General features: G+C 43.4%; 1 protein-coding gene across 1 annotated transcript; it reads left to right on the forward strand.

Annotated features, from left to right (window-relative positions):
- Positions 1 to 1,317: 1,317 nt before the first annotated feature.
- Positions 1,318 to 19,819, forward strand: LOC124138719. The gene is made up of 4 exons (XM_046505543.2): positions 1,318 to 1,728; positions 4,455 to 5,317; positions 11,807 to 12,003; positions 13,973 to 19,819. The coding sequence occupies exons 2-4, from the start codon at positions 5,032 to 5,034 to the stop codon at positions 15,779 to 15,781; spliced, it is 2,292 nt and encodes a 763-aa protein (XP_046361499.2). The 5' UTR covers positions 1,318 to 1,728; positions 4,455 to 5,031; the 3' UTR covers positions 15,782 to 19,819.
- Positions 19,820 to 23,774: the final 3,955 nt, after the last annotated feature.

The following is a 23,774-nucleotide window of genomic DNA, read 5'->3' on the forward strand; positions in this document are numbered from 1 at the left end:
CCCGACAGCTGACAGGTCGATGTGGCTGGTGAGGAGGGTGTTATGGCTGTCGTGTGTTAGAGGGCTGTTTGTCTCTACACAATCAGTCAGGGTCTAAAGGAGCTTAGTGGGATTTGTGGTAGTCAACCTATCCCCGATAATGTGAATTATTTTAAGATAATGTATCGTCATGACATATATTCTGAACATTTATCGTTGTGTTTACGTTTGACTAAAAGTTGGTGTTTGCTGCATTGCATTATTCAACATGACTGAATTGCATGATGCCCTGTGACGTCACTTGGCAGCTGGATTTCTGTTAGAATGAAATGAGTTTTATTTTACGCCGCCTTTGGTGAAATCCGCGAGCACGGGTATGGAACTGACAAATTTAGAAATATAAGCAGGGTGAATCTGGGATTCGAACCCACTATCATATTGTTTGTTTGTTTCTTTTTGTTTAGCGCCGACTCAGCTATATGACGGCGGTCTGTAAATAATCGAGTCTGGACCAGACAACCCAATGAGATCATGAGCATCGATCCACGCAATTGGGATCGATGACATGCATCAACCAAGTCAGCGAGCCTGACCACCTGATCCCGTTGTCTTACGATAAGCATAGTCGCCTTTTACGACAAGAATGGGTTGCTGAAGACCTATTCTAACCCGGATCTTCACGGGTGCTCCACTATCATAGGTTTCTGGCACGTGTGATGGACGCTCAATGGTTGACATGTTGATATTCTATAATATAGCGCCAGGAGTGAATACTGTATGTAGGCTATTTTATTTGCTATATCCCACATAGCATATGTCTTGACAGCTTGTCTGCTATCATATTTATAGTTACATGTGTAACACACGAAACTGTCCATCTGAATGGTGAATACATGTACAGAGCGTTGTCAAGCACGCCCCTCACTACGACCCGGGATGGCTGAAATACCTTCCCATTATCAAATGACCGTTTAATCAAAGCTTTCAATGACCTGCAGGTTGCTATAATTTACCCATCTTGAAGTAAGCCTCTGGTCGGATTTCCAATATCGGCAAGATATGTTTGACCTGGTTTCTGTCAGTTTCACTTTGATAGGATTCATTTACAAAATACCGACAGACTGTGTCACCCCCGTTTCCCAAACACAGACGTGACGTGTGCCGTGGCCTTTCATCATCACCTGACGGAACGGTATGCAACAACCCATACCATCTCACCTAACACCACCTACAATTTGTGTTTGTGAAATTATTAATAATATTTCAAGCTGTGCTTGTCGCAGTACAAACACAGTATATCTTTACAGGAGGCGTGTTCAGTGCTTTTGGAGTTGTCAACAAAATAGGAATACTTGCTTTGCCGCTGTCAAGAAATTGAGAATATTTGCCAACCCTCAAGGGGTGCCTTTTGACCTTGATGTCTGAGAAGCACATTTTTTCTACCTAATTTGTCTCTGAAGAAAAGGATCGTTCTCATGCACCACCTGTTAATTAGGCCTCGCTTGTTAGTACGCTATCTGTTCGTTTGGATTTAACACGGACACTTTTGATTGCCTTTAAGTGGTCGGCAGCGGGCTCTGCCTTTGTGAACGGATAGTTTAATAGGTTCTTACACGCTAGTGTCTGTGCTATCGTGATTCTTGTACTGTCTGTGTACGCTGTCGCAGGCGGCAACGGCGTTCCGACTTTATGGTCAAAGCACTGTGTGTGTACATATACCTGCGACCCACATCTACACCGACATACAAGGTAGGTACTTTAGTGGGTGGTCGTTTTGATGTAATGTCGTCGCTTTGATAAACTGAATTGTTTTATTGAGGACCTCTACTATCTATCCTGTGCTACTTAGACACATGTTAAGAAGCCAGTTTGTTTTCAATATGAGCAATTTGATAAGGCAAAGAACGCATTGATTTATTTTTCCAGGATGATATGCTGTCAACAAATATATAACATTTGTAATAATATCTCGCTATAGGTAGAAAAGTTGGACACAATGTTGTTATTTTTATGCTGTTTATTTGTTTTGGCAGGAATCCGTTGATTTACATGTGAGCTATGAAGAATCTTTTTAGTTTGTTTTTGTCCATTTCAACCAGTGGCTGTAGGGTAGCCAAGTGGTTAAAGCGTACGTTCTTCACGCCGAAGACCCGGAACATAGGTACAATGTGTGAAGCCCATTTCTGGTGCCCCCCGCCGTGATATTGCTAAAAGCGGCGTAAAACCTTCCTCACAGATTTCAACCTCACTATAGCACACACTATAACAATGGATTCGTAAAACGTTCATTAGTGGATTGTGTCCCGTTGAACAGTTAAATCTTTGTTGAATGAATACCTGCATTACATTTTAAGTAACGTGACTGCGATTAACCTCCTATTGCAGGGCTGACGCTCGTTCAGACATCTATACCATTGTGTGAGGTATAGGCTATTCTTTGACAAGAAATATACATCACGTTTGAGAACAGCTGATGTGACAGTGCATGTATTCAGCCTTCTCAGATTAACGTAACACTATATCCCAACGCGCTTTGTAAAAAAATAATTCTCCCGATCCCTCGTATAACGTGGCATTCGAAACTGTCATGTTTTTTGTTCAAAGAATTCTCTTTAACATGCAACGCGATACGGCTAAACGTACTGCCCTCTATGAACAAGCGTGTATTTTACACAGCGAGGCTGAAGGGTTGTCGTGTTAGGGTGTATATGCGTGAAGTATGTCTGTTTCTCACCTATAATCCATAATTATCCATGATATAGTTGACACCGTTTTGTGTGTACTACAACCATTTTATAGCGCCCGCCTCGGAGAACGGAAAGTCGGTGGTTCGATCCCCGACCACGTCATACAAAATATTGTACTTGTTGTTTCCCTGCCTGGCGGTCGGCATTAAAAACATAAATCAAGAACTGGTCGGCTGGAATCAGTGTACCGTGTCTGAGTATCCGTGTTAAACTGTGGTATGGTATTTCATACACGCACACACGTACATGCACATAGCTACGTAAGTGCAATAATCTTGAACGCGACGTTGAACACACTGCATCTCACCCAACTTCACCTTCATTTCATAGGCGGTTAGGGGCGGTCGGGTAGCCTAGTTGTTAAAGCGTTCGCTCGTCACGCCGAAAACCCGGGTTCGATTCCCGACATGGGTACAATGTGTGAAGCCCATTTCTGGTGTCCCCCGCCATGATATTGCTGGAATATTGCTAAAAGCGGCGTAAAACCATACTCACTCACTCATAGGCGGTTAGACTCGGGTATTTGGACAGTCAGAACCTGTGTTAATCGAATGTATCACATCCGCTCTGACTCCAGCAGTAACACGGCGGGGACACCAGAAATGGGCTTCACACATTGTACTACTGTGGGGATTCGAACCCGGTTCCCGAGCGTGACGAGCGAACGCTTTAACCTCTTGACTACCCTACCGCCCCTCATAATGTCTGGAGTTATCAACCATGCTGTTTACGTCACCGCTAACAACACAGACATGATATCTCAGTTCATACATTGCACAAGAGTGAGTGAGTTAGGTTTTTACGCCGCTGCAAATATTCTTGCAATATCACGGCGGGGATCCCTGAAATGGGTTTCACACATTGTACCCAGGTGCGGAATCCGACCATTGTGACGAGCGAACGCTTTAACCAATTAGCTTGTAGGTCCAGGACGGGAGAGCATGTCCTGGCAATCACGTTCATCCAAGATTTTAAGAATTGTCAGACATTCTACAAAATCAGAGGGGCACATGCCGTTTTCGCGGAAGCCTCGGTGGCTGAGTGGGTTAGGTCGCTGACTTTGTGCGTTAGCAATAGGTTCTAAATTTTTTACTTAGTACTAAGAAAGTTTAATCCCAAATATAACATGTTATGTACACAACATCTAGACCAGACCGATGTGAGCATGTCCTGTCCATCGGGTTAAACCAGACCCGTGAAGATCCGGGGTAGAATGGGTCTTCAGTAACCAATGCTTGCCGTAAAAGGCGATTATGCTTGTCGTAAGAGGCGACTAACGGGGACGGGTGGTCAGGCTCGCTGACTTGGTTGATGCATGTCATCGATCCCAATTGCGGGGATCAATGTTCATGATGTCAATCACTGGATTATCAGGTCCAGACACGATTATTTACAGACCGCCGTCATATAGCTGTGATATTGCCGAGTGCAGCGTTAAACAACAAACAAAACGTTAAACCACAAACGTTTACAATTGCCTGATATATTACACAAGCCCCCCATAAGCCTCATCAAGTATCCATTGTTCTTGTGACACACCAGTAGAGCCGTTTCACATGCAACAACTCGCCACCCAAGCGGAGTCTGCCTCAGCGTACACACATCTACTGTCTTCCACGTGTCAGTACACCTCCAAGCCATATTTCTCTATGCATAATGTATGGGGATTCATTATAAGGTAAACTTGCCAGTGACATGCTGTACTTTTAACTATTGATTTCGCCTCAGGTTTCTACCAGGTCGACAAGGTGGCAGCCGGACCTAGCGGTACTGACGGATCCTGTTAATTCCCTGTTCCAACCAGGTGTGATGCGTGATTCTCCACCAGACACCGGCCACCCCGAGACCCGCACAGCCTCTCGCTGTCTCCCCACCACCACCAGCCGTCCCGCACAACTCTCGCCACAGTTCAATTATCGATGACCGAATTATCAATCTGTGCTGACTTGCTTTTGATGCAGGTAGTGTTTCCGAGTATCTGCCAGGAAGCCAGTCCTCCGCACCACAACAGTAAATAATTATGAACTGTGTTAATCATCAAGCTCTATGTTTAGTCATCAAAAACCTTGCTCCTGTTTGACGGAAAATCAATGACAGTGACTTTGCCATGTTTAGCTGTTGTTGTGTTTGATCATCCAGAGAACGTGCTCAGTGAATCAGCAAGTGTCAGCGCTTGTTTCTACATGCTGCGGGAATATTTGTTTAAATCAGAACCTTGCTATATGCCATGACTGTGTCTAGCTTGGTTTTAAACAGTTACTGAAACGCGCTACCCCGGTTTACCATCCACGCCAATTTCTCCATCATGACCCGTCGCAGGAACCTCCGGAAACCCAACCTGGAGGCCATGCGCGCCGCGGTAGCGTCTGGGGGCAAGCAAGTCTTGAGGCCCCTGTCTCCCGGAGAGTCTCCTCCCCCCGGGGGTCAGGTGTACACCCTGAGGCGAGAGGACCCCCTCCAAGATGCCCTGTTCCCAAGATGGAGCCCTATATTTGTGGCGGTCGTGACGCTCGTTATACGGGTAGTGTACGTGTGCCAGAAGAGGAACTGGTGGGTGCTCCATCCGGATGAAGTGTTTCAGGGACTGGAAGGTGAGCTATATCAAAGGAGAGGTGGGTGTGGATGCGGGCGTGGGTGAGGGTGAAGGTGTGGGTTTGGTGTGTGGGTGTGGGTTTTGGTGAGTTGCACACGGGCCACCTAAAAGTAAAGTGGTCTATTTTAGTAAATTTGATGGATGCAAACTACCTGAATTATAATCTCCCACTAACGTTACAGGATTTAGTAGGGTTTTACAACTTGGAATTCTATACATTTTAACAATGATTGCTAACAATAGTATTCGTTTCATTCACTCTTTGTCCTCCAGAAAACATTGACCTGTAACTTAAAACCACTAGACCTTTTCCCGGGCTTTTCGCCAGCTTCATAATTAACTTTTTATGGCAATGACACGCACGTGAACATGTTTATAATAAGTTGGCCTCATTCGTTTTTAATCGGTTGGTATTTATTCTAAAGAGGACGTAAGAGATCTCAAATTCCACGCGCATGAGTTCGCATGTTGCTACAGAGACACAGGGCTATGTGGATGCACGTCTCCTCGTCTGGTGTAGCAGTACCTGAAGATCGGCCGTCAGGAATCAATACCTTGACAGATGCCATTAATTCTTCATCCATCACGGGGCCTGTTCAAGCCTGTAGTTGGATCTGAATATCTAAAAATATCTAAGAAATATTGCCTGCTTTCCTTTTCACATTTCAGTAGTTTTGGGATCGCACTTTTAGAGTAACAGTTACTGCCACTATCAATACATTCGTGACCAACTCGTGTTATTCCGGGACAAGCTTGCAGGTTACGGAAAGGGGCGAGTGGTGACGAATGACTATCAATACTGATGCTTCTGTTAATGGTCGTGGCGGTTCCGGGTTGGAACTGGCCTCCTGCAACTTATGATTGAAGGTGGCAACGTAATGGATCAGACTCGGTGACATGGTTGATGTAGTTGATTGTGTGTCAACGTGCCCGACGGCCTGGATCGTTGCTCACAATATCAATCACTGGATTGTCTGGTCCAGGCTAGATTATTTACAGGCCATCGTCATATAGCTGGAATATTTGTGAGAGCGGCGTTAAACACTAAACAAAGCTAATATTCCTGATGTGTTACAAACGTGATAGGTTGGATAATCGACTGAATCGTTGGATTAGTTCAGTCCTGTATTTCCGGCTACTTTAAATAATCCGATGTATGTATATCCTTGACTAGAAGTGGCGTTCAAACCCATATCATGCACCAAGTCTAGCTGTTTTGTTTGTTTGTTTGTTTAACGCCGACTCAGCTATATGACGGCGGTCTGTAAATAATTGAGTCTGGACAGGACAACCCAGTGATTGATATCATGAGCATCGATCCACGCAATTCGGATCGATGACATGCATCAACCAAGTCTAGCTGTAATGGTGCGAGACTCCCTAGAGGATCTCAGGTATCAATATAGTAGTAGAATACTCTTTCAGATTTAAATGGCGTCGTGGGGAATCCGGGTTAGAATAGGACCCTAGCATATATGCTTGTCGTAGGAGGCGACCAAAGGGATCGGGTGGACAGGCTCGGTGTATTGGTTGTTTGCATATCATAGCATGTCATAGCATATTAACTCTATCCATATGATATAAGCGGTTCCTGTTTGACATCTTTTTAGTAGAATATAATAACTCAACCGACGTATGGGTAAATATTACATGTACCATGAAGAGTTCCCGCGAACCCAACCTCGTCATCTATTGAAAATAATTCATTTGACTCAAAAAGTCGAATATATACCACTCTGTAAACAAAGAGTGTATATGGGTGTTTAACTTTTGGTTGATTCTATATTAACTCCCTTGAATAACATCAATAAATAGAGTATATTTTTGTAGCGTGTTTACTTATCGTCAATATCATATATTAGAAATATATAGTGTATCATACGAGCTTTCTCATCTCTGCCCTTACTCACAGAACTTGAGCGAATATGTTTCAATGAGACGTTGCCATACCGCCCACCCCTAACACTCTCTCACGGCAGCCAGCCGCCGCCCCCACCCCCCTACTCCGCAGTGTGTCAATGTTACTTCCTAAGACCCGTGTGTTAATGGGGGCTATTTATATTGTCGATGTGTTCCTGTGAGAATATTACACCTACTAAACTTCAGAAGGACGGGACATATTGACATGATGCACTTGAATGCTGTGTTACGGGTGAGTTCTCAGGGAAACATCGTGAGGTGTTTAACCTGCTGTGGGTGATATACCATGACGTCAGAATGCGATAGGGTGTATCGTATTACCTCGGTATAACGCCCGGACTCGAATAAACGCCGGGGTCTCGATTAAACGCCGAGCCTCGATTAAACGCCGGGTTGTTTATATTCACGGAATTCTCCCCATAACAATCACTGCAATTAAACGCCAGGGGTAAAGAGTGTCTGAAAGAAATATACACCAGGGCGTTTAATCGAGGAAATAGGGTACCGACACTGATTCAGCAAAGCGTATAATAACACGGATACAGTTGTGGGGAAGCAATTATCTGAAGGATACTGTTGCCTATATATACTCTATACACAACGATTTATATCGATCAGGTCAACAACTGATAATTCTATTCTTAGAAAACGATCAATGTTCCTTTATCATGCTATGTTAATTAGAACATGAAACATATTTATGGGCGGCCATTCGGTCAAAAAATACAAAGTTGAAAAAAAGGACAAAAGTACGCAATCAAGGTCTAATATTACGAATAAAGAACTAAATGTTACTACTAAATGTCAAAATACGTCAGACGGTGAGTGCACGAGGAATGACGTAATACATTGTGCACCTCGGCATACAGTTATCATATACACGGCGGAACAAGCCGATTAAACTCAGAATGTTGTACAAATTGCAGCGCCATCTAGCGTTCTTTATTGTCAACGTCCTTTCGTTCTCACTGACGTTCTTTATTGAAAACGTCCTTTCGTGCTCACTGACGTTCTTTCGTACACATTGTTCTTTCTTTTCTTATGACGTCTTTTCGTTTGACTATTAATATTGTATTTTGACCTTTGGTAGTAACATTTAATTCTTTATCCGTAATATTTGACCTTAATTGCGTACTTTTGTCCTTTTTTTCAACTTTGTATTTTTTGACCGAATGACCGCCCATACATATTTGCAACCACTCCCCAAAATAGAATTGTACTATTGGCATGTGGCCTTTCAGTGTGGAATTTTTTTTATCTTAACTCATAACTACTCAATGAGAAGGATATAATTATTATTATTATTCAACCTGTGAAGATCCGGGTTAGAATAGGTCTTCAGCCAACTATGCTTGTCGTAGGAGGCGACTAACGCTCGCTGACTTGGTCGGTGAATCATTCTTAACGTCTTTTGGTATGACGCGGCCGGGGATCGAACCCCCTGGTATGTAGGACGAGATGGTAAGGTGACTGTTTACATACTAGCGCCTGACAAGGCAGTTTGGATTGTATACTCCTCGGGGAATTGAGAATGAAAATTAACCGGGGTCATAATGAGCACGCACCGTGTGGAGGCTAGCGCAATATAGGTCCACATTATTATTAACATTCATATGTACGAGTATGAACCTATGTGACCTCGATAAAGGGCGATAGATATGTACATAAGTACAGTGTCATTACCTATATGTACATATACCTCTATATTCAATCTGCACGGGCCATCGCACACGTGTATATACAGACCGATACAGCACAACACGCCGGGGTCCTAGTGCAGCATGCTTATCGTTTGAGGCGTCTACAGTGAGTATCTGATGGACAAGATTCCATGTATACCACGGCGGTCTGTAAATAATTGACATCATGCGCATCGATCTACGCAATTGGGATACGAAGAGATGTTTTTGTTTAGCGCCGCACTCTGCGATATTCCAGCTATATGAATTGAATGCAAGCTGTAAGTAATCGACCACGCAGTCCTGTGACTGAGATCATGAGCATCAATGTACGCAGTTGGGATACGATGACATGCACCAACCAAGTCAGCGAGCCTGACCACCCGATCCCGATAGTTGCCTCTTACAAGCGTGGGTTGCTGAAGACAAAATCTAACCCGGATCTTCGGGATCTCGTTGTGTCACCGTACCTTGGCTGTTCTAGCCAACATCCACGGATTCATGTGGTCCATAATATATTCTTGCAATAAAATTAAAATTTCTTTTCTTTTTTTCCGCACTTTAATATTATAATCGATATTTAATGTGAATATTAGCAACATTATTGCCCAATGTGATTTAGCGATGCACGGTGTGACAATGTAGGTAACAAACACACACACGTGCATGCACGTCGCAATATAAGTGCAATAATCTTGAACGTGACGTTAAACCCCATTTCACCTCGTCTCACCTTTTTTAGTTCAATTCAAGGGGGCACGGGTGGCCCAGTCGTCTTAATAAGCCCCGTTTACACGACCACGTTTACTTATATAAGTAAATATACTTACGTAAGTATATATACTCACATAAGTAGAAGTGGTCGTGTAAACGCATTTGCTTACGTAAGCAAATATACTCCAGGAGTAATTTACTTCACCTCAAGAGGTCGTGCAAAAGTATATTTACTTATAAGCAAATATACACCAGGAGTGAATATGCTTATGTGAGTAACATTTGGCCGTATAAACAGGGCTAAAAAAGGCGCCGCGATTCGTTGTGCAGATTAGCGTCCCTTAGGCACGCCAGAAAGCTATCACTATGGGTTCGAATCCCTGTTCGCCCCGATTATGTTTCTAGGTTTGTCAGCACAATACCCGTGCTCGTGGGTTTCACCGAAGTGGTAAACGTCCGAGCCCTGCATCACGTCGGGCTTTCCTCCCACATTAAGCTGACACGCCGTGATATAACTGGAATACTGTTAAAAGCGGCGTTAAACCCAACTCACTCACAAATTCAATTCAAAGAAGTGCAAGTATTTGAAGCACCGTAAAATATCACATGTTTACTCTAATCCACTACCAACATGTAAAAAAAAGTATAATCTTGATTGCGTCGCGCTTGAAAGATGCCTTTGCCGACAGGTCACTTCTGACTGTTCTGACGTGGAACCGTTAACGTTACTACGTTACTACGATGTGTTCATACACAAACAATAAATAACATCAAGTAAATCAACTGTGTGATCAGCAGCATCAATAAGATTGACAGAAATTTTGGTCCACAGAAATAAATCGGCCTACTTTAAAGTGACAAAATCAGGAATGACACCCTATACTCGTGTGTGGTGCTCCAGGGTGCGGCGCGTGCAGACTATTGGATGTGTTTCGGAGTCAAGTTTCAGAGACATAAACGTTCTTGCATAGGATGTTTGTCGTCAACACTTATCTTTGTTCTGATGCTTGGTATCAACATTTAATTTCCACGATCCCCGACATTTTTTAAGAGTATATTTTAGAAAATATCACAAGACATGACTATGTTCTGCGATGATAGTTTGATGGTCTTCAATACATATTAATTTCTTAATTACACGCGTTCTTTCTAAACATAAAAAATACAAAAAATATTCTGATTAAAATATATGCTTGTCGTCAGAGGAGCTTAGCGGAATCAGGTGGTCAGGCTCGCTGACTTGGTTGATGCATGTCATTGTATTCCAGTTACGTGGAGATGTTCATCATGTCAATCACTGGATGGTCCGGACTGGATTATTTACAGACCGCTGTCATATAGCTGTAATATTGCTGAGTGCGGCGTTAAACAACAAACAAAGCAAAAAAAATCGATTGAAATATATGCAGCCCACGTCGCAACAATGAAGCTGTTATATTTTGGTGATGGGAGACAGATGGAGTTAATAACTTTGTATTTACGTGACGCTAAAATAATTCACCTGGCATTCAAAAGTTGCATCTGAAAGAAAGGATATCAAGATGAAGGGATGAATTAGATTAGACTGAGTATGGTTTTACGCCGCTTTTAGCAATATTCCAGCAATATCACGACAGGGGACACCAGAAATGGGCTTCTTACATTGTACCCATGTGGGGGATCTAACGCGGGTTTTCGGCGTGACGAGCAAACGCTTTGACCTCTTGGCTACTCCACAGCTCCCAATTAGATTAAGAATGAAAAAAACCACCAGATAATTATAATCGGTTAACATTACGGCTTACTTGAGAGCTTACTCAGGCCATTTATGTACTTCCTGTGGCGATATTCCAGGAAAGTCCCTTAAAAAAGAACAAAAACACTGAATAGGATGTCTTCATCTGTCGAAATGAAGCGTAAAGCGTAGAGACCCAACATTGTCATTCGCGTGTAGATTCTAAACATGTCTGGACTAAAAACATGTTTAGATCCTAAACATGTCTCAAACCTGACACAATGCTAACATGTTTAAGCTAAACACATTTTGTACATTGTACGATCAGTACAGGTTGGGGGCCTACATCCTAACTGGAGCCCCCCGGGGTTCCCAAGTTAGACAACTCTCACACCGTGTCCCTGTGGAAATCTGCACACCAAGTTGATCTGTACGTAACTGAGACTGTCGTATGTTGCAGTGGCCCACTCCGAGGTGTACGGCTACGGCTTTCGGATGTACGAGTACCTGCCTCCCCCAGACAGCGTGATGACGTCAGCGGAGGACCAGGAGAACACCCTCGGCTTCTACAGCCTTCGCTCCTTCCTCTACCCACACATCTACACCATCTGCTTCGCCATCGTCGGCCTCTTCAACCCCAACCTCAACCTTTTCCTGGTAGGTATTCATCACAGAGACGATGACGTAGTGCAAAGCCTAAGTTGAAGTTTATGACACGGTCATATGTTTACTGTTCTCACAACAAGTTATGTGTTTTCTGTTCTTCCAGCAGTTTATGTGTTTACTGTTCTTCGAGCAGATTATGTGTTTACTGTTGTTCCAGAAAGTTTATGTGTTTACTGTTCATCCAGAAACTTATGTGTTTACTGTTCTTCCAGCAGTTTATGTGTTTACTGTTCTTCCAGCAGTTTATGTGTTTACTGTTCATCCAGCAGTTTATGTGTTTACTGTTCTTCCAGCAGTTTATGTGTTTACTGTTCTTCCAGCAGTTTATGTGTTTACTGTTCATCCAGAAACTTATGTGTTTACTGTTCTTCAAGCAACTTATGTGTTTACTGTTCATCCAGCAGTTTATGTGTTTACTGTTCTTCCAGCAGTTTATGTGTTTACTGTTCTTCCAGCAGTTTATGTGTTTACTGTTCTTCCAGCAGTTAATGTGTTTACTGTTCATCCAGAAACTTATGTGTTGACTGTTCTTCCAGCAGTTTATGTGTTAACTGTTCTTCCAGCAGTTTATGTGTTTACTGTTCATCCAGAAAGTTATGTGTTTACTGTTCTTCCAGCAGCTTATGTGTTTACTGTTCTTCCAGCAACTTATGTGTTTGCTGTTCTTCCAGCAGTTTATGTGTTTATTGTTCATCCAGAAACTTATGTGTTTACTGTTCTTCCAGCAACTTATGTGTTTACTGTTCTTCCAGCAGTTTATGTGTTTACTGTTCTTCCAGCAGTTTATGTGTTTACTGTTCAACCAGAAACTTATGTGTTTACTGTTATTCCAGCAGTTTATGTGTTTACTGTTCTTCCAGCAACTTATGTGTTTACTGTTATTCCAGCAGTTCATATGTTTACTGTTCTTCCAGCAACTTATGTGTTTACTGTTCTTCCAGCAACTTATGTGTTTACTGTTCTTCCAGCAACTTATGTGTTTACTGTTCTTCCAGCAGTTTATGTGTTTACTGTTCTTCCAGCAACTTATGTGTTTACTGTTCAACCAGCAACTTATGTGTTTACTGTTCTTCCAGCAACTTATGTGTTTACTGTTCTTCCAGCAGTTTATGTGTTTACTGTTCTTCCAGCAGTTTATGTGTTTACTGTTCAACCAGAAACTTATGTGTTTACTGTTATTCCAGCAGTTTATGTGTTTACTGTTCTTCCAGCAACTTATGTGTTTACTGTTCTTCCAGCAGTTTATGTGTTTACTGTTCTTCCAGCAACTTATGTGTTTACTGTTCAACCAGCAACTTATGTGTTTACTGTTCTTCCAGCAGTTTATGTGTTTACTGTTCTTCCAGCAACTTATGTGTTTACTGTTCAACCAGCAACTTATGTGTTTACTGTTCTTCCAGCAACTTATGTGTTTACTGTTCTTCCAGCAGTTTATGTGTTTACTGTTCTTCCAGCAGTTTATGTGTTTACTGTTCAACCAGAATCTTATGTGTTTACTGTTATTCCAGCAGTTTATGTGTTTACTGTTCTTCCAGCAACTTATGTGTTTACTGTTCTTCCAGCAACTTACATGTTTACTGGTGTTTCAGCAAGTTCTGTTTACCTTGTTCCAGCAAGTTCTATGTTTACCTTGTTCCAGCAAGTTCTATGTTTACTGTTCTTCCAGCAAGTTCTGTTTACCTTGTTCCAGCAAGTTCTATGTTTACCTTGTTCCAGCAAGTTCTATGTTTACCTTGTTCCAGCAGGTTCTAGGCGAATGTTTCATTATTGAAAATGTTAGTCCCAAATGTAGTTATTCGCAGAATAAAACATACAGTTTACAAATGTATGTGTACTGACCTTGAGATGGTTTTACTGAGCAGTTTCAATGATCCCCCGTAGAACATGACCTGTACAACTGACCCATCGACGTGCTGTGTGTTTGTTATGATTTTATACACTGATGTGATGTTTTTTGCAGGTGGGTCGACTCATCCACGTGGTCGTGTCGTCCTCCCTGCCTCTCGCCGTCTACCGTCTGTGTGATGTCATCTACGGCAGCCATGACGTCGCCGTCCTCGCAGCCGTCTTCGTCTCCAGCTCCCTGCATCTCACCATCTTCGGCACACACACCCTCATCAACAGCTTCCTCTCTCCAATCTTCATGTTCTGCTTAGCAGTGGTTCTCTCTGCTATCAAACTGTCGCCATCAGTTACCGCCAAACCCGTCCCAGACATCCAAAATGGCGGAAATCCCCGACGGGACACACCTGCCGAGGACGACACACCTGGTGTGAAGGACGCTGGTGTTAAAGGCAAACCGGTGGTTTACCTGAAGGTGGAAGCTCGAAGACTCAAATATGCCAGTTGTGGGTTTATTCTTGGAATGCTGTGTTACCTGCGTCTTGACCTCGCTATGTTCCTAGTTGTGTCAGTGACTGGCTGGCTTATTGTTTGTGTGCGAGGGAAGGATCACCAGAAGGTGGTGGTGTCCTCCCTCCTGACAGTGACCCTTGGTGCATTCTGTGCAATATTACTCGGCGGCTGTGTCGATTTTGTGTACTTCGGGTGGTTCTTTTTATCCCCATACCAGTGGATTAACTTCAACGTCTTGAATGGCCTCTCTAACAGAGTTTTCGGGAAAGGATACTTTGAAGATTATCTCAAGAATCTAAATGCAGTGCCATCAGCGGTGTTCCTCAATCTGTGCACACTGGGAATTATTCCAGTGTTGTGCTGGTCACATCACAAAAAGATCGTTAAGTTCCGCAGCCCTGTGTTATTTCTGGTTGGCACCCTGGTGATGCTTTTCACCGCCTACAGCTTTCAGAGTCATAAGGAAACCCGAATTCTCCACAACGTGTTTGTGCTACAGGCCATGGTCTGGGCGGGCGCCGTGCAGTCATCACTTGCTGCCCTGGGATCCGGGAGAGCGCTGCCCCTTCGTAGAATCTCCTATGTCCTGGTGACATGTGTGGTGATCTTACAGGCAAATGACTGCTACAAAAATTTTCCTAGCTCATCCGACAAATCAAACGCAAACTGGGCCTTCAACGGCCATTGGGATTCTGGTTCTGTAAACGAATGTCTTGACTACGTGAGACAACAGAATGACGTCACCGGTTTGTTCCTTGACTACACTGTCTATGGAATGGGGGGATTTTCCGTCTTACGTAAAGACGTCCCCCTTATCGCTCGAGTTCATCACGAATATCACGAATTCGACCCCAAGTACCTACCAAACTACAGACAAAATATTGACCCGAAATTGAGATTGATGAATAGACTTACAGACATTATGCATGTAAAACACAGTAGATACATACTCGGGAGACTTGTCAACAGCACCCAATACAACTACATCATCACGAAGAACGTCCGGCGATTCCGTCCTCTCGCCTTCACGAATGTATACAACTCAACGGACTTCAGAGTGCTGAAATTCTTGCCTCGCAATCCGAACGCGACGATCGTCAGCAGACTCAGGCTGATCAAGGATCTCCAGTCATTTCCCTTCGATGGCGATGCTTCTATCCTAGAATTTGAAGGATCCTGGTTGTTTTCTGTGGGAAGTTATAAGAAGGCGGTTGACCGTCTCCGCGCCGCCATCATCGTCAACGCCAGCCGTATCCGGCCGTTCCAGCTGATGAGTCTGTCGTACAGCAACATGGACATGCTGCAGGAGGCTGCGGATGCTGAGCAGCAGTGCTTTGCCCTGCACTCCTTCGGCAAATGTATTCAACCCCAGCCGCGCATAGTGCTCAGCCCAGACTACAACTTGGATATCTGAAAGGACAAGCTGTCGTGTCAGTCACAACATAGATATCTGAAAGGACAAGAAACTTGGACATCTGGAAGGACAAGCTGGTGTTTCAGTCACAACATAGATATCTGAAAGGACAAGCTGGTGTTTCAGTCACATCTTGTACATCTGGAAGGACAAGCTGGTGTTTCAGTCACATCTTGTACATCTGGAAGGACAAGCTGGTGTTTCAGTCACAACTTGGACATCTGGAAGGACAAGCTGGTGTTTCAGTCACAACTTGTACATCTGGAAGGACAAGCTGGTGTTTCAGTCACAACTTGGACATTTGAAATATGAAGCTGTTGTTTCAGTCACAACTTGGACATATGAAAGGACAAGCTTGTGTTTCAGTCACAACTTGGACATTTGAAATATGAAGCTTGTGTTTCAGTCACAGCTTGGACATTTGAAAGGACAAGCTTGTGTTTCAGTCACAACTTGGACATTTGAAATATGAAGCTTGTATTTCAGTCACAACTTGGACATTTGAAATATGAAGCTTGTGTTTCAGTCACAACTTGGACATCTGAAAGGACAAGTTGGTCTTTCAGTCACAACTTGGACATTTGAAATATGAAGCTTGTGTTTCAGTCACAACTTGGACATTTAAAATATGAAGCTTGTGTTTCAGTCACAATTTGGACATTTGAAATATGAAGCTTGTGTTTCAGTCACAACTTGGACATTTGAAATATGAAGCTGTTGTTTCAGTCACAACTTGGACATATGAAAGGACAAGCTTGTGTTTCAGTAACAGCTTGGACATTTGAAATATGAAGCTTGTGTTTCAGTCACAACTTGGACATTTGAAATGACAAGCTTGTGTTTCAGTCACAACTTGGACATTTGAAAGGACAAGTTTGTTTTTCAGTCACAACTTGGACATTTGAAAGGACAAGCTTGTGTTTCAGTCACAACTTGGACATCTGGAAGGACAAGCTGGTGTTTCAGTCACAACTTGGTAAACTGGAAGGACAATTCAATCTTGTGTTTCAGTCACAGCTTGGACATTTGAAATATGAAGCTTGTGTTCCAGTCACAACTTGGACATTTGGAAGGACAAGCTGGTCTTTCAGTCACAACTTGGATATCTGGAAGGACAAGATGGTCTTTCAGTCACAACTTGGACCTCTGAAAGGACAAGCTGGTGTTTCAGTCACATCTTGGACATCTGGAAGGGCAAGCTGGTGTTTCAGTCACAACATAGATATCTGAAAGGACAAGAAACTTGGACATTTGGAAGGACAAGCTGATCTTTCAGTCACAACTTGGACATCTGGAAGGACAAGCTGGTGTTTCAGTCAAAACTTAGACATCTGGAAGGGCAAGCTGGTGTTTCAGTCACAACATAAATATCGGAAAGGACAAGCTGGTGTTTCAGTCACAACATGGACATCTGAAAGGGCAAGCTGGTGTTTCAGTCACAACATGGACATCTGAAAGGGCAAGCTGGTGTTTCAGTCACAACATAGATATCTGAAAGGACAAGCTGGTGTTTCAGTCACAACATGGACATCTGGAAGGGCAAGCTGGTGTTTCAGTCACAACTTGGACATCTGAAAGGGCAAGCTGGTGTTTCAGTCACAACATAGATATCTGAAAGGACAAGCTGGTGTTTCAGTCACAACATGGACATCTGGAAGGGCAAGCTGGTGTTTCAGTCACAACTTGGACATCTGAAAGGGCAAGCTGGTGTTTCAGTCACAACATGGAAATCTGAAAGGGCAAGCTGGTGCTTCAGTCACAACATAGATATCTGGAAGGGCAAGCTGGTGTTTCAGTCACAACATGGACATCTGAAAGGGCAAGCTGGTGTTTCAGTCACAACATAGATATCTGAAAGGACAAGCTGGTGTTTCAGTCACAACATGGACATCTGAAAGGGCAAGCTGGTGTTTCAGTCACAACATAGATATCTGAAAGGACAAGCTGGTGTTTCAGTCACAACATGGAAATCTGAAAGGGCAAGCTGGTGCTTCAGTCACAACATAGATATCTGAAAGGACAAGCTGGTGTTTCAGTCACAACATGGACATCTGGAAGGGCAAGCTGGTGTTTCAGTCACAACTTGGACAAGTGACTCATGAAGCTGGTGTTTCAGCCACAACCACAGGGCAACGGATAGCCATACTATACTGACTGTACTGATTACATTTTTTATGTAATCAGTACAGTCAGTATAGTATGGCTATCCGTGGCCCTGTGGCAACAACGATGTTTATATTGAAGCTGTCGCTGAACAGGAACGTTATAACAAAAGCGTGTTTAGCAGCGATAGCAGTACAAAACAGCGGTGCATCCGCATTGTTCCACGCAACCTTTGCACCACAAATGCCGTGATTCCTCTACTTCAACTCATGCACTACTAAACTCGCTCCTGTGTTTTAAACGAGTGAATAGTTCTGGGTTTACACGGGTGCGTGTTTAATATTATTTTTTATTTATTACTTGCCATTCTAACTTTTTTTAAAATCACTGTCATGTGTGAATAGGCAGACATCTACGCGATCAACAGCGTATTCCAATTGACTTTAAATGAATGCTACTTCAAACACGTCAAAGGTTGACACGTATTAATGTAACACTATACATCGGATCACCTTTAGAATTCAAGGATCAGTTCCACAAAGGTATCTTAGCGCTAAGGTTGTGTGTGTGTGTGTGTGTGTGTGTGTGTGTGTGTGTGTGTGTGTGTGTGTGTGTGTGTGTCCGTCCGTAAAAACATTTTCACCTTGTTTGGAAAGACATTGTAACCGGAATTCTGGCTGAGCAGACGACGCACTAAGGGACGTAACTCTAATTTCTTACCACCCGGGTTGATATCGATCGCCCATTCAAAATGTATGAATAGGCCATACCAGCTCGGCAGGGCTGTAACAGGGGTCTGGTTATTACACCCCCAGTTGATAATAGCTCGATCGCAAATGCAAAATACCTCATATCATCGATGGGTATATGATACACAGATATATTATATGCCAGTACTCGTTGTATCTACTGACAGTAACTCTAAATGGCAATGTCCACACTAAAGCACCAACTATTTGTCAATACAAATATTGACATGAAGCAGACGATCCAAAACCATTCAAATCTGTCAGTTTCGATTCCAGATATGGGCACAGGTGGCCAAGTCGTCTAGGGCGCTGCTATTGGCTGTACGGAGTTGCGTCCCTTGGGCACGCCAAAAACCTGTGAACGTTTGAATCCCGATTCGCCCCAATTATGTTTCTAGGTTTGTCAGCACCATACCCGTGCTCGTGGGTTTCGCCGAAGCAAACGTCTGAGAGCTGCATCACTTCGGGCTTTCCTCCCACGTTAAGCTGACACGCCGCGATATAACTGGAATACCGTCTAAAGCGGCGTTAAACCCAACTCACTCACTCACTCAAATCCGGAGAAGTCCGTATCACAATAGACGTAGATCGAATCTTGGACCGTTTGGACACTCCAAACATTGGCGGACACTCCAAACATAGAAGGGGAGCTTTCTCTTGCAGTGATCGACCCGATATCAAATTAGACGTTATTTCCTTGTATTTATTGTAGAATATAAAGACTTATTCATCGTTGGTGTAAACTGCCAGGCAAAAGAAAATATACACTTGAAATTAGATTTGACCAAACCATTACAAACGTTATCCAAACGTTACTAGCCTGAAAACAGTTGCCGACACACTGCAAACATAAGTCGAAAACACAACTATGATACCCGTATGAAATACGTCATCATTGAACAGCCATTTCTTTTGTTACATTTCTAGACAAAAACATGGGTATATATTTTTTTTGGCCCGGCAGTTTAGCTGACCGACAGTGAACTCACAACATGGCTTGCTGAGAATCAGACGTGGGGGGAGTATATACAGTCGTATTAGTACCCTTGTTATTATATGTTATTATATGTTATTCATTCAACTTACGAAAGTTCGTTTGTATGTCACAAAGCCGTCCATCGAAAATATATGCGTTCCGTCCACAGGAGTGAAAAGCGTGATTTCGTGATAAACACTCTCCTGAATACTCATGTCTTCATGTTTTCTTTTCACAGCCTTCATACACATGAGTGAGTGAGTGAGTGAGTGAGTGAGTGAGTATGGTTTTACGCCGCTTTTAACAATATTCCAGCAATATCACGGCGGGGGACACCAGAAATGGGCTTCACACATTGTACCCATGTCGAGAATCGAACCCGGACCTTAGGCGTGACAAGCGAAACGCTTTAACCACAAGGCTACCTGACCGCCCCTCATACACATAGAAGACTTTGCTAGTTGTTTTAGGCGCATTCAGCAATATTCAAGCCATATGACGGCGATCTGTAAATAATCTGGGCCAGTCAATCCAATGGTTGACATCATGAGCATCGATGTACACAATTGGGATTTTGTAATATTTTGTATTTTCAACTGCAGCTGCAAAACCAAGTATTATTTGATTAAAATTAATAAATCTTTTAAAATAACACCCTGTATCAATGCATCATTCTAAAGCATAACTATTATTTTCAAGCATATTCTGGGACGATTATTTCCGATAAAATCCCAGCCTCTTTTCCCACCCCATGAAATATATACGTCTAAACCAGACTCAACACCACCTCACGCACTAACGCTTTGAATTCACGACTAAGATCTTACATCTCACATCTTAGATCTTACATCTCATATCTTACATCTCACGTCTCACATCTTCCATTTTAGATCTTACATCTCATATCTTACAGCTCACATCTCACATCTTACATCTCATATCTCGCACCTCAAACGCATTGGCTGATGGCGTACCCAGAACTCTTCAAGATATATTTATCACCTGTACATGTACATGTGTTTCGGTAAGTCCCGGCAACTCTCATTAACGAAACTTGCGATTACCCATCCAACCACTATCCGCCGACAACGATGTGTACGTTTGCCTAACCTGTGACCTGGAGGTTACACACTGGACCACTTTGTGTATGTTGATGACAACTTTCTGGTGCTACATTGCGGGAAGCCCTCGTAAAATATTGATATTGTTTAACAATATGCAACACCCTGTTTGTTGTCTATTTGACGTGTTTAGGGGCTTTAATGCTTGGCGGGGCGGTGGGGTAGCCTACTGGTTAAAACGTTCGCTCGTCACGCCGAAGAGCCTGGTTCGATTCCCGACATGGGTACAATGTGTGAAACCCATTTCTGGTGTCCCCCGTCGTGATATTGCTGGAATATTGCTAAAAGCGGCGTAAACCCATTCTCACTCACTCTCTCTTATGCTTGGCATGTATGGACGCTCCTTGTTTGGCGTGTGTGGGAGCTCTTATGTGTGGCATGTGTGGGAGCTCTTATGTTTGGCATGTGAGGAAGCTCATATGTTTGGCATGTGTGGAAGCTCTTCTGTTTGGCATGAGTGGGAGTTCTTATGTGTGGCATGTGTGGGAGCTCTTATGTTTGGTATCTGAAGGGGCCCGTATGTTCGGCATATGTTGGAGCTCTTATGTTTGGCATGTGTGGAAGCTCTTATGTTTGGCATGTGTGGAAGCTCTTATGTTTGGCATGAGTGGGAGTTCTTATGTATGGCACGTGTGGGAACTCTTATGTTTGGCATGAGTGGGAGGTCTTATGTTTGGCATGTGTGGGAGCTTTTATGTTTGGCATGTGTGGGAGTTTCTACGTTTGCCATGTGTGGGAGCACTTATGTTTGGCATGTGTGGGAGCTCATGTGTTTGGCATGTTTCGAAGCTCTTATGTTTGGTATGTGTTGGAGCTCTAATGTTTGGCATGTGTTGGAGCTGTTATGTTTGGCATGTGTGGGAGCTTTTATGTTTGGCATGTGTGGGAATTTCTACGTTTGCCATGTGTGGGAGCACTTATGTTTAGCATGTGTGGGAGCTCTGGTAAAGTCTATAAGGCAACCTGCTGGTAAGGTGCACCAGGTAAAGTCTATAAGGCAACCTGCTGGTAAGGTGCATCAGGCAAAGTCTATAAGATAACCTGCTGGTAAGGTGCACCAGGTAAAGTCTATAAGGTAACCTGCTGGTAAGCTGCACCAGGTAAAGTCTATAAGGCAACCTGCTGGTAAAGTGCACCAGGCAAAGTCTATAAGGCAACCTGCTGGTAAGGTGCACCAGGTAAAGTCTATAAGGCAACCTGCTGGTTAGGTGCATCAGGCAAAGTCTATGAGGCAACCTGCTGGTAAGGTGCATCAGGTAAAGTCTATAAGGCAACCTGCTGGTAAAGTGCACCAGGCAAAGTCTATAAGGGATCCTGCTGGTAAAGTGCACCAGGTAAAGTCTATAAGGGATCCTGCTGGTAAGGTGCACCAGGTAAAGTCTATAAGGGATCCTGCTGGTAAGGTGCACCAGGTAAAGTCTATAAGGGATCCTGCTGGTAAGGTGCACCAGGTAAAGTCTATAAGGGATCCTGCTGGTAAGGTGCACCAGGCAAAGTCTATAAGGGATCCTGCTGGTAAGGTGCACCAGGTAAAGTCTATAAGGGATCCTGCTGGTAAGGTGCACCAGGTAAAGTCTATAAGGGATCCTGCTGGTAAGGTGCACCAGGCAAAGTCTATAAGGGATCCTGCTGGTAAGGTGCACCAGGTAAAGTCTATAAGGGATCCTGCTGGTAAGGTGCACCAGGTAAAGTCTATAAGGGATCCTGCTGGTAAGGTGCACCAGGTAAAGTCTATAAGGGATCCTGCTGGTAAGGTGCACCAGGTAAAGTCTATAAGGGATCCTGCTGGTAAGATGCACCAGGTAAAGTCTATAAGGGATCCTGCTGGTAAGGTGCACCAGGCAAAGTCTATAAGGGATCCTGCTGGTAAGGTGCACCAGGTAAAGTCTATAAGGGATCCTGCTGGTAAGGTGCACCAGGCAAAGTCTATAAGGGATCCTGCTGGTAAGGTGCACCAGGTAAAGTCCATAAGGGATCCTGCTGGTAAGGTGCACCAGGCAAAGTCTATAAGGGATCCTGCTGGTAAGGTGCACCAGGTAAAGTCTATAAGGGATCCTGCTGGTAAGGTGCACCAGGTAAAGTCTATAAGGGATCCTGCTGGTAAGGTGCACCAGGCAAAGTCTATAAGGGATCCTGCTGGTAAAGTGCACCAGGTAAAGTCTATAAGGGATCCTGCTGGTAAGGTGCACCAGGTAAAGTCTATAAGGGATCCTGCTGGTAAGGTGCACCAGGTAAAGTCTATAAGGGATCCTGCTGGTAAAGTGCACCAGGTAAAGTCTATAAGGGATCCTGCTGGTAAGGTGCACCAGGTAAAGTCTATAAGGGATCCTGCTGGTAAGGTGCACCAGGCAAAGTCTATAAGGGATCCTGCTGGTAAGGTGCACCAGGTAAAGTCTATAAGGGATCCTGCTGGTAAGGTGCACCAGGTAAAGTCTATAAGGGATCCTGCTGGTAAGGTGCACCAGGTAAAGTCTATAAGGGATCCTGCTGGTAAGGTGCACCAGGTAAAGTCTATAAGGGAGATCTACAAGGTGTCCATCACTATGGAGTGTACGTATACCCACCTCACATATAAATAACAACTCTTCACGGTGTACCCGTTTTATCTTTCCAGGAAACCTTTCATCTGACGTCTTCATGGCTCGTACCTATAGCATTCTTAAAATCTACAAGTATTCTTTATGATATCTCCCTAACGATCTCATAACGTCTTCTTTTGTTCGGACTACGGCTTAATAACGTCGTCAACCTGTCATCGTAATGTCATCCTAACGTCATCATAACACCTAATAGTGGAGCCACAGCCTCCTCATCAAACACATCTCGCTGAGAGTTAGGAGACAGATGGCTGAAGGTCATATATATATATATATATATATATATATATATATATATGCCACAATTCATATAAAAAGGTTATTACATATTAATTAAGATTATTATGCCATCTTATAGGTTCCCGAATTGCTTACTTTTACAAGAATTGTCTATGGATGTGCCTGTGTACATCTATCTCTTATGTACCTGTGTACATATATCTCGTA

The sequence above is a fragment of the Haliotis rufescens genome, unplaced genomic scaffold (assembly GCF_023055435.1).
Source record: "Haliotis rufescens isolate VD_foot unplaced genomic scaffold, xgHalRufe1.0.p SCAF_15, whole genome shotgun sequence".
NCBI classification, from domain to species: Eukaryota; Metazoa; Mollusca; class Gastropoda; order Lepetellida; family Haliotidae; genus Haliotis; species Haliotis rufescens.

Coding starts and splice junctions, on each gene's coding strand:
- LOC124138719 (XM_046505543.2), top strand. CDS start 5,032: ATGACCCGTCGCAGGAACCTCCGGAAACCCAACCTGGAGGCCATGCGC. Junction 5,318..11,806: donor AGTGTTTCAGGGACTGGAAG/GTGAGCTATATC, acceptor CGTATGTTGCAG/TGGCCCACTCCGAGGTGTAC. Junction 12,004..13,972: donor CCAACCTCAACCTTTTCCTG/GTAGGTATTCAT, acceptor TGTTTTTTGCAG/GTGGGTCGACTCATCCACGT.